This window comes from Mustela nigripes, chromosome 4 (genome assembly GCF_022355385.1).
Source record: "Mustela nigripes isolate SB6536 chromosome 4, MUSNIG.SB6536, whole genome shotgun sequence".
Taxonomy (NCBI): domain Eukaryota; kingdom Metazoa; phylum Chordata; class Mammalia; order Carnivora; family Mustelidae; genus Mustela; species Mustela nigripes.
Window position 1 is genome coordinate 136,513,860 of NC_081560.1, and position 10,353 is coordinate 136,524,212.

The 10,353-nt window shown below is 55.9% G+C and overlaps 1 protein-coding gene across 1 annotated transcript; it reads right to left on the reverse strand.

Annotated features, from left to right (window-relative positions):
• Nucleotides 1–1,328: 1,328 nt before the first annotated feature.
• On the reverse strand, nt 1,329–8,185 carry TYSND1 (trypsin like peroxisomal matrix peptidase 1). The gene is made up of 4 exons (XM_059397624.1): nt 6,853–8,185; nt 5,022–5,152; nt 3,604–3,789; nt 1,329–2,136 (listed from the first exon to the last, which is right to left on the reverse strand). Exons 1-4 carry the CDS (start codon nt 8,031–8,033, stop codon nt 1,919–1,921), a joined length of 1,716 nt encoding a protein of 571 aa, XP_059253607.1. The 5' UTR covers nt 8,034–8,185; the 3' UTR covers nt 1,329–1,918.
• Between the last annotated feature and the right edge of the window lie 2,168 nt (nt 8,186–10,353).

Consider the following 10,353-nt stretch of genomic DNA (forward strand, 5'->3'; position numbering starts at 1 on the left):
CTGCACCAGAGCCCCTTCCCTTCCTGGCTGGTCCGGTCTGCTACTATTGACCCCACATAAACTTCTATTGTCTGAAGCCGCTGAGCTGGGGGAGGGGGGGGTCCTGCTTTATCCCGACTCATCTACTTACTCAACAGCCCACTGTACTTCTCCACTTGAGGTCCCACACACCCCGAGGAAACATCTTGCCCCCAAACTCATCAGCTGTATTACTGTCCTCATCAGAAATGCAGGCGCATCTTCCCTTTCTCTCTCGGCTTTGTCCTGGCTCCTGTCCCATCACTTGGTCTCCTCCATGCCCACCCGTCCTACTTCACCCATCTTCTCCCCGACCTGGCCCCATGGAGCTGGTTCCCCAGCCCACCATCCTGCTCCTTTCCAATTCCCCTCCACTTAGCACTGCCCAGAACACACACGGCTCACACTTCCTTGTCCCAGCTCCTGCTGCTCTCCAACTGGAACACCCTGCCTGTGTCCAGGCCATCACGTGAAGACCTACTCTCCTTGCAGCCTTCAGCTCCTAAGACACCTTGAGGAGAACTTACCTGATCCCCTCTCCCTAAGGCCCTAGGACACAGCCCATCGCACTCATGGGCTGACACACCAGTCTCCCCAGAATGCCAAGCTCCTTGATACCCACTGGAAGGAATGTTCCCCTCCAACCCCCAGCTAAGTCAGCCCCCAGCCCTCATCCCCTGCTGCCACTACTTTACTATGGGGTTTCTCTCAAGCTAACTTTGGCTTCTGGACCATTCTGAAGCTGTGAAGAGGAGAACCACCATCACAGGAGTTTTCATTGTCCAGTTGGCACGCAACAGGCAGATGCTGGAAACGAAATATTCCCAGCGATTCTCTTGGCTTAGAATTAGTCCCACAGTCACCACCCACACAATGGCATTCAACCTGTCAATGACCTCACAGCCATTTCTTGAGGGGGGATACGTGCAGGACCCTGGATATGCAGTACATGTTCTTGACTTGGAAGGCTGGTCTTAGCTCCTGGGGGCTGCCATGGTCTCCTTCATACTTTGAACTTCCCAACCCACCCTCAGGGCCTAGTACAGGCCTGGATGCATCCTGGCTGCTCTGGGAGCCCTTACTGCCCAGCCAAGACCGCCACCTTCCGGGGGCTGCGAGCCCCGAACAGCGCTGCCTGGCACCATGGCCTGAGGCCAGGCCCATCTGGCATGAGAGTATCCCCCGAGCTCACAGCCCCGCCAAGAAAGCAGGACAGAAAAGGTGTATTTCCGTGCCTGGTGGTTTCCTCTTCCCAATTCAACTTTTGCAACAACGAAGAAGAAAAAAGAACCTGATATATAGAAGCAGAGTTTCTCCTAGACATCCTCTTTATTCCCAACCCTCAGAGAGACACATTCTATCCCCATGAGATCCCTGAGGCCCATTTTATGGGCGGGAAAGTAAAGGCACTGTGGTGGAGTGCCACTGGAGGTCAGCGACACCCGACTTACGAAGACCCACGAATCCTAACCTTCAGGGACTCCACCTAGGGATGCAGCAGATCCAGAAAGACAGTCAGGGCCGGCCTCTCTGCCAAGGGTTTCTAAGTAACACCACTGCTCTGGCGGCCAGCAGCCATCAGGAGACAGGGAACAGATGCAAAGCCGGGGCTGGCCCTGCCCTCCGCTGGCCTCCATCTCTCAGGACCAGGGCTGTTATGTGCCCGCACGGGGCTCCCCAGAAGGAGAAATAACACAGCTAAGTCTAGTGCCGGTGGGCAGACTGAGGTGAGGGCTCAAAGGGGCACCCCGAAAAAGGCTGCCAGGTTGGAGACCCATGGGGTCTGGTCCCAATTCCAGAGCTGAACAAGGTTGGGAGGGTGCGCCCTGTCCGCATCCCAAGGCCGCTCCTCGCTGTGGTGTAAAACAGGGGCTCTTCTCTCCAGAGGCCTGACGCTGCCTCACAGCTTGCTCCGCGGGGCCTCGGTCAGGGGCCGCTGTAGCCGCCACACCACCTTCACGGGCTCCGTAGCACCATCCAGCTGGCGGAGGCCGTCCAGGTCCCCCGTCTGCCTGTACCACCACAGGGCCGGCTGCAGCACCGAGACGGGAATGCTGAAGTTCAGGTGAGGATAGGTGGCCCCTGTGTTATTGTCCCTGGTGTTGCTGGCTACAATGCCTGTGGAAGGGTCAAAGAGGAAAGGGGGTGTGAGCCGCGGGACAGACGGATGGACATACGAATGGGAGCTGAGGCCCATCCCCAGCCTGGAGCCTTGCCACAATAGTACAGTCCCTGCCTGCCCCTCACCCAGCTTCTCAGGTCACTGCAAAAACGGTCCTCAGAACTAGGAAAGTCACCTTGGAGCAATGGTCATGACTGAAATACAAGACACGTTCAGATGTCGCCAGTGATTCCATGAGAGCTTTCTCTGCTCCCGGATGCAATCCAGTTCCCCGGCAGCCTCTGGCTCCTGTCTCTAGAGTCTTCTCCGATCTGCATCAGTTCCAGTCTTTCCCCACTGTTGGTGGCCTAGACGCTTAGAGGAGCACGGGTCAACTGTTCCACAGAAGGTCCCTCACACTGGGGTCACCCAGTGTTTCCTCATGGTAAGTATGAGGTCTGACGTGCTTGGGAATACCATCCCGCGCCCTTCTCCGGGCGACCCATTGGGAGATGGAGGATGTCTGTCGGCACGTCTGTGATGCTAGCTAACTTCCATCACTTGGCTAAGATGCTGTCTGCAGGCTGCTCTACAGTGGGCAACAGACTGTGGGCAAGTGCCTACGAAACTTGGGGGAAAAAGTGTTTCGCTGGGACACATAAAGGCTCAAGACAAAAAGAACCATCCGCACTTCAACACTGTGCTCTAACTGGTCAATCTGTTTCTCGCGGGGCTGTGAGGTAGGGATTCCACCAGTACTATGTGTTCCACAGCTGAAGAAGCAAGAGATTCCACTCCCGCTAGCTAGCACAGGGCGAGGTTCCTCATGACCTCAGAAGTAAGGGAAGGGGAAGCACCGCAGGGGTCCTGGTGCCGGCGTGCAGGTGGAGGGGTCCACATGTGCTCAGAGTTGGCTTTTTTTATTTTTAATGGATGGATTATTTTGGTTTTTATTACCAAAATTTTAAAATGGAAAGATTTAACAACCACATATTAAAAAAAGAAAAAAGGTCACAGTTGCTAGCGAATAGCTGCAGAATTGGGCCATATTAACCCCACAGTCCTGTGTCAGGAGGCCGTGGGGTGCTAGAGTGGGGTTCCGTTCACCCCTGCGTCACCCCTGACGTTCCATTCCCTGCTGTCTTCACTCCCGTACTCATTCACTTGAACTGTGACTCTTGGACTAATCCAATTCCTGAGTGTCACAGATCCAACGAGGTGTGGGACTTATCTGAGGTGACAGGGTGGCTTAGTGGCAGAGAAGGAACCGGTACTCAGATCTCTTCCCTCCCTGCTCAGCCTCTGTCCCTCTCCGCCCTCAAGCGCACAAGCGCCTGGCAACTTTGGCTCACTACCTCTTGGGCCTCAGGCCCACCAACGTCCCAGGCCAAGGGTGGATCCCGGGGCAGGATGCCCAGCACTCACTAGATGGCACTGAGACTCCAGCAAGGACAAGGCTGGGGGAGGGCAAAGGGGCTGCTTACCCAGGAGGTCTCCTGTGCGGGTGGAGAAGAGGGGTCCCCCGCTGGAGCCGCCATGCACGGCACAGGTGGTCTGGAGCATCACTGGTCTGCCGTCCACCCGCACCACAGCGGACAGGATGCCTGAGGTCACCGAGGGCCCACAAGCGTGGCCGAAGATGCCGAAGCCCACCACACTGACAGCTTCTCCTGCCCGGGGAGAAAGGAGGACGAAGGCAGGGAGTCGCCTCTGCTCCCTGCCCTCTCCAAAGTCCCAAACCTGCCCTGCTGCTCAGATACTCCCGCCTCCAGGGAGTCGGCCCCAAGTCCCTATGGGAAGAAGCCAGGACATCCACTGAGCTCTCCGCACCTGCTCACCACTTGTTCCTGACATCAGGCTGTTCTGTGGCCCTCATGTCCCTGCTGGACCGGGGAGCTGCTTTTCAGGGTCCCTGGTACCTAGCCCTGTGCTCAATAAATGCTTGTGTGGGTGAAGCATCTGCCTTCAGCTCAGGTCATGATCCCGGGGTCGTGGGATCAAGCCCTCCATCAGGCTCCCTGCTCCATGGGGAGCCTGTTTCTCCTTCTCCCTGCCACTCTCCCTGCTTGTGATCTCTCTCTCTGACAAACAGATAAATAAAACCCTAAAAAAATAAATAAATAAATGTTTGTGACATTAATACCCATCTCCTCCTAAGAAGTCCCTTGGTTAAAAAAAAAAAAAAAGTGGTAATCGCTTCTTGGCCTTTTGGCTAAGATCAACTGAAAAAAAAAAGATGGTCATGACGATGACCATGAACCTGCCAGTAACTTCCTTTACCAAGTGCTCGTGCATGGCAAACGCAGCTAATTGCTTTACAGGCAACGTCTCACCCACACCTCACAGTGCCCAGAAGCAGGGAACATTATCCCCATTTTCCAGATGTGGAAACTGAGGCAGAGAATAAGGAGTTGCCTGTCCAAGGACACAGGGTTAGCAAGTGGCAGAGGAGATGCCCACTTGGAGACCTCAGGCACTCCCCAGGCAGTGTGCCACGCCACTGGGGCCTCAAAAGCAGAACAGCGCTCTGGCAGGCCTATGATGTTATAAGAGCCCCCAAGCTCAGCCCCTCCACAGGACACCGCTGCAGGGCCTCAGGGGGAAAAAAAAGGTGTGCCTTACCTTTCATGGGGACCCCACCACCCGCCCCCAACACACACACCCCCACCGTGCCTAGGACCTGACGCATGCTGGGCACAAGCAGGGAAACCTCCAAGAGCAACCCAGCCAGAGTGCTCAAGGCAGGCTGACTTCATCCCAGACTCATGCCACTGTCATCATTCTGTCAGGGGCAAGGCAGGGAGCCCGCCTAGGGAACCGGGCCCCCGATCTAGAGGGTTTGAGTGCCCAGCACTTTGCTTCCTGAGGTCCGCCACAGACCATAGGGCACCCTGTCCTTTACCTTCTTGGAAATGCTCAGCCAGTACCGGCAGGGGTACATCGTGTAGGTCCTCCTCCAGGCTCACTAGTGCTATGTCATAGGGACAGGTCTCCTGGGTGGCAAACACCACATGTCCCCAGATTGTGGCACTCCTAGGAGCAAGGGAAACAAAGTGAGTGCTAGCTTTCTGACCCTTCAGCGCTGGGAGGAAGCAAGGGGATGAGTGTGACTCTAGAAGTCATGGACTTGGGGGTTAACGGGTCTGGCGTCGGCCCTGACACGTGCCAGGCAGGCATCTCTGGGCACACCCCTCGGCCATCCTGGGATACTTCCAAACATAACCTTCACACTTCTATGTAAGCTCCCTGCGTCTCACCATATTCCTAAGTCCTGACACCTGGACAGCGCTGTGGGCCAGCTCAGGTGTTAATGCTCTGTGCACCCCAATTCATTTAGTTCCCATCGAAGCCCTAAGAACCAGGCACTGGTGTTACCGCCATTTGAAATGGCACATCTGAGGCCCAGAGAGGTTGAGTAACTTCCTCACGGTCACACAGTTAAGTGGCAGAAGCCAGGCACACATTCCCAGTGTTTTCCTTCACGGTCTCATTGCAGGAAAATAATTCTGCCAGTTGGTGGGGCAGGCGCAGGATTTCAATGCTGTGTCCCTGTTTACATACCTACATACACCCTAGCACATCTCCGCGCTCAGTGTGTCCCAGACTGTGTTCCAAGACTTTACAAGTCAACTCAGGGAGAGGCAGCATAGACTGGCTTGCCCGGGATCACAGAGGGGCCCCCGTCCTACACTGCAGTAAAAGCTTCCAGCAGACCCCATGGGCTCCCCAGAAACAAGTGTGTGTGTTGTCATGGGAGGCGGAGTGGACACCACTCCTGCTGGAAATCCTCATTACCCTCTTCCTTATAGCACCATGGCTGTCCTGCCGGCTGCCGGGGGTTGAGGGGAGGGGTTAACCCTGGAAATTCAGTAGAGGAATTTGGAAAGGCCTGGGCTGCAAGGCTGGGCTAAGCCGGGTACAGAACCTCAGGCATTAACAAAAAGATGCAATAGTGCTCTGCTCTTGCCTAAGTCTGGCACCTGGGAAGTCCCAGAAACAGACCGCATCCTAGAAATTAAGCCAGGAAGCTAAGGCTGCTGTCCCTGCTACCAGGCAAAAGATAGGAAAGGCGGCCAAGGGCCCTTTCCCTGCAGAGATGGAAGTGACTGAAGTCCAAACCTGGCTGCCAGGATCATCCAAAGATTGTTCCAGTGCAACTGTGGGCTCCGCCCCAATCCCACATTCTAACTAGGTGTAACTCCACACATGTAATTTTTACCGGGATGGGAAGTTCTGCTTAAGATCTAAGATAGCGATCAAGTAAGATTAAGAGGCTCCTCTCCTGACCCCAGGAAGGCAGCATTCTGGGCCTCTGAGACCTCACCACCCCTCTCAGGGGAGACAGAACAGGGTGGGGAAGTCACCATCCAAGGAGCCTAGTGGTGTGTGGGAGCAAAGCTATGAGACAGCAGAGTTCAGAAGGAATTCAAGCTGGGAGAGGGTGCTCAGAGACGCCCTCCCAGCCAGGGATACTGAGACTCCGCCCTGCCCCCCCAATCCAGAGCTGCCTGACATTTTTTTTTGCTCAAGCCCCGCTCACCCCCTGCCAAGAAGGAGGCCCGAACGCCCTACATTAAGGTTGTGAACGCCGAGGATGAGGGCAGGGCCTCAGGTCTCTGCCCGCGCTACGCCGTCAAAGCATCAGCATGACGCCAGAAGGCCTCCATTATCCTCAGAGTTACGATCCGAGACCCCCGGGGCGGGCAGAGTTGGGGCAACTTTGCGGGCCTTACTTAGGGGGCGTGGCGCGCACCAGGACCCTGGACGCCTCCCGAGGGGCCACATGTCGGCAGGTCACCACGAGGCGGGGCGCCACGGCCACTCCGGAGCCCCAGACGGTGCCGCACTCCACCAGCACGGCCGCAGCCGCCCACGGGGGGCCGGGGTCTCGGAGAGGCAGACCCCACGGCGCGCCCATCTCCTGCGGCAGGAGGGCGGCCAGGGCGCGGGGGCCTGGACCCAAGCGGCCGAGTGCGGCTCGGGCGGCGCGCAGGAGAGGGGCGGCAGCGCAGAGCAGCGTGAGGCCCACCCACTCGCGGGCTTTCCAGCAGAGGGGCGCGGCCACCAGCGCCACGAGCGTCCCCGCGGGCTGTGCCGCGAACACGCCGCCGCCCTCGGTGCCCGGCAGGCAGCGCGCGTCGGTGAGCAGCAGCGGGCCGGTGGCGTTGCTGAGCACGCCGCGGCTGAGCGTGTTGAGGAAGATGTCCGGGCAGAAGGCCCCGAACGGGGAGCCGCAGGCCAGCAGCGGCGCGCCCTTGGGCACGGCCCCGAGAGGCGCCACGGCCACGGCCGGCCTGCTCTCCTCCGCCGCCGCCGCCTCCTCCTCTTCCTCCGGCTCGGGCCGCACGCGCAGCAGCGCGAACCATCCCAGCGCTCTCAGCTGGTCCTCCTCCTCCTCCTCCGACACCTCGTCGTCCGGCGCCGCGTTCGCGAAGCGCCACTGCTCGGCCGCCTCGCCCCCGAAGAGGCGCGCGAAGTGGGCTCGGAAGGCCGGGCAGCTCAGCAGCAGTAGCAGCTCGGCGGGCCGCGGGGGCTGTATGAGCCGCCCGCGGGGTCGGGCCGGCGGGTCGGGCTCCGGGCCGGCGCATTGGGGCGTGCACAAGCCGGGACGGCCCCTCTCCGCGCGGCCTGCGGGGCTCGCGGCTGCCGGACCCCACTGCACGTGCAGGCGCAGGTCGTCATCGCAACTGTCGCTGGGCAGGAAGGAGGCGCCGGCCGCGGTCAAGGCCGCGCTCCCGGCCCGCAGGAAGGGGGTGAAGATGCCCCCGTGGCACAGCACCAGGTCCGGGCCGCGGCTCAGGATCACTCCGCTGCAGCTCCACGAGTCCGCCTCGGCCTGCCCAGCCCGGGAGGCGCTCACCACGCAACCCGCTTTCTCGGCCGCCCTCATGGAGGGCCCCCACTGCCGCGCCATGGCCTCCAGAACGATGCACACTGGGTTTCCAGAGGAACGACGGAGAGACAGAGATCCCCGGTCGGACCCCGCGCGGCTCCCACTCAGCGTCACCCAAAGGGCCAAGCGAGACCTGCAAACACGGACTCCAGCCTTCCTCGTCGGACCCGATTGGCTAAGCCCCAACTTGCCCGCCCCCATTGGCTGGGCTCGGGCCGGGCTCTGATTGGCTGCCCAGGCTGACCCCGTCCCTTTCCCCGCCCCCAACCCCCCCGCCCCCGCCCCCGACTCGTTAGTTCTGGGTGCCTGTGCCACCGAGGGGCCGGAGCAGTCCAGGAGGATAAACTCTGGGAGAGTGGACGGCGTGTGGTTTTACCGAGAGACGGGGTTTGGGCAAGACAGAGTACCTTTGCTGTTCGTTGGGCTGCAAGAAAAAGAATAGAAATGAGGGCTGACGTGGCTAGACTTGTCCAGGCAGTGATAGGACCTGAGTATCCGCTCAGGTCTAAACCAGCGGCCTCTGGCCCCGGGCTTGATAAGCGCAAGGAAATCCTTGGCCCTTTGGCCGAATTAGTAATTTGAAATTACTAATTGAAATTGAAACGCAGCTCACAGGACTACATCTAGGAAGCTTTTGATGCCAAAGCCTGAGACAAAACGGGTGAAAACTGGGTTTGCGCAAAGTAAAATTGCCCTTTAAAACTATGAACAGTAACTGAAGTAAAAATTTTCAATTCTACCACCCTGTACTTTGCAGTGTGCACTTTCCCCATACATTTATAACCACCACCTAGGATGTATCTAGGTTAGGGGCCCAACACACTTTCAGTAAAGGGCCAGAGCCTCAGTGAATAGCAGTTGGGGACCATAAACTCTCCAACGCCCAAGTCTGCAGTTGTAGTAGGCAAAACCTGAGGGAATGGATGGCTGTGCTCCAGTAGAAGTTTCCTTATGGAAACTGAAATTTGAATTTTATGTCACAAGACAGCATTCTTTTATCGCCGCCCCTCCCCCACCACCACACACACACAGGTCAGGCAGCAGCCTGGAAGACTGTAGTGCATTATTTATACACTTTGTTAAAAGATGATTCAATTACTACTTAAACTACATAATCTTTCTGCCTCAATTTCCGGATAAAACTAATGATGTTTTATCCAATAAGCCTGCTGGAGAAAGTTAAATGACCCTTCATAGTATGAGGTGGGACTGAAATAAGCAGTCTTCCATAGCAGGCGTTTTCTTTCCGCTCTGACACTGAAGATGCCTCGATCACAGGAAAATCTAAATCCCAACCTCCTAGCAATTAAGAGTTCCTTTCTCTCTCGAGTCCGTTATTCTCCCTTAATGACGCTCAAGCCTCCAGCATGAACCATGATGCGTCAGGTTTTTCTGTTTACAGCACATTAAAAAGAGTCCCAAGTCACAGCCAGCAGCCAAGGTGAGACCCCTTGAGTGCTGGGTTCATTGACTCAGTCTGTACTTCTCATGTCCCATTCTAACTCAAACAACAGATATTATATATAAACATAGGACCCATGGCATCATTTTAGTAACAGGGACATTAGTTTCAATCACAAGATGCCTCTAACACTTTTTTTTTAATATTTTATTTATTTATTCGACAGAGAAATCACAAGTAGGCAGAGAGGCAGGCAGAGAGAGACAGAGAGAGAGGAAAGCAGGCTCTCTGCTGAGCAGAGAGCCCTATGCAGGACTCGATCCCAGGACCCTGGGATCATGACCTGAGATGAAGGCAGCGGCTTAACCCACTGAGCCACCCAGGCGCCCCTGCCTCTAACACTTTTAATACTTGGTCAAAAAGAACCTGTTGCATTTTGCTTCCATTCTATTTGTCCCATTGCTTTAGTTTTAGAATCTCATTTGCGTTTTCTAAAAACAAAGTCCTACAAACCTGGTAAATGCACAAGCACACATTTCATTGCTTTCCCTGTTTTACCAAATGAGCTCTCAACCGAATCCGATTTTGTATAAAATGGAGAATGGTAAACAGCTAAACTGGCCCCAGTCCTTACTAACGTGTTAATAGATTTTGCTAAAAAGAAGTACACCATCAGTCCTGGGATCACCAAATGTCTGAAGCCTCGAATGTACTAAGTTTATGACTTGCAATGAAATGTGTGAATTGGCCTAGCCCTTTTTTTTTTCTCCCAGTAGCAAAACTTGTCTCTCATAAGCTTTGTAAATATTTCTTTCCCTAAGTAGGAAACAACTTTTGCTTCGTCACCCCCACCACACAAACAACAAATGTCAAGGAACATTCAAAACCAGAACAAAGCCTTGCAAATAAATGAAAAAATAAATGGCACAAGAAATCAAG

What these genes read in the sequence shown, in the direction of transcription:
- TYSND1 (XM_059397624.1), bottom strand. Translation starts at nt 8,033, where the DNA reads ATGGCGCGGCAGTGGGGGCCCTCCATGAGGGCGGCCGAGAAAGCGGGT. An exon ending in GTGCGCGCCACGCCCCCTAA is followed by an intron (nt 5,153 to 6,852) that starts GTAAGGCCCGCA and finishes CCTTGCTCCTAG; the next exon opens with GAGTGCCACAATCTGGGGAC. An exon ending in CCGCACAGGAGACCTCCTGG is followed by an intron (nt 2,137 to 3,603) that starts GTAAGCAGCCCC and finishes ACCCTTCCACAG; the next exon opens with GCATTGTAGCCAGCAACACC.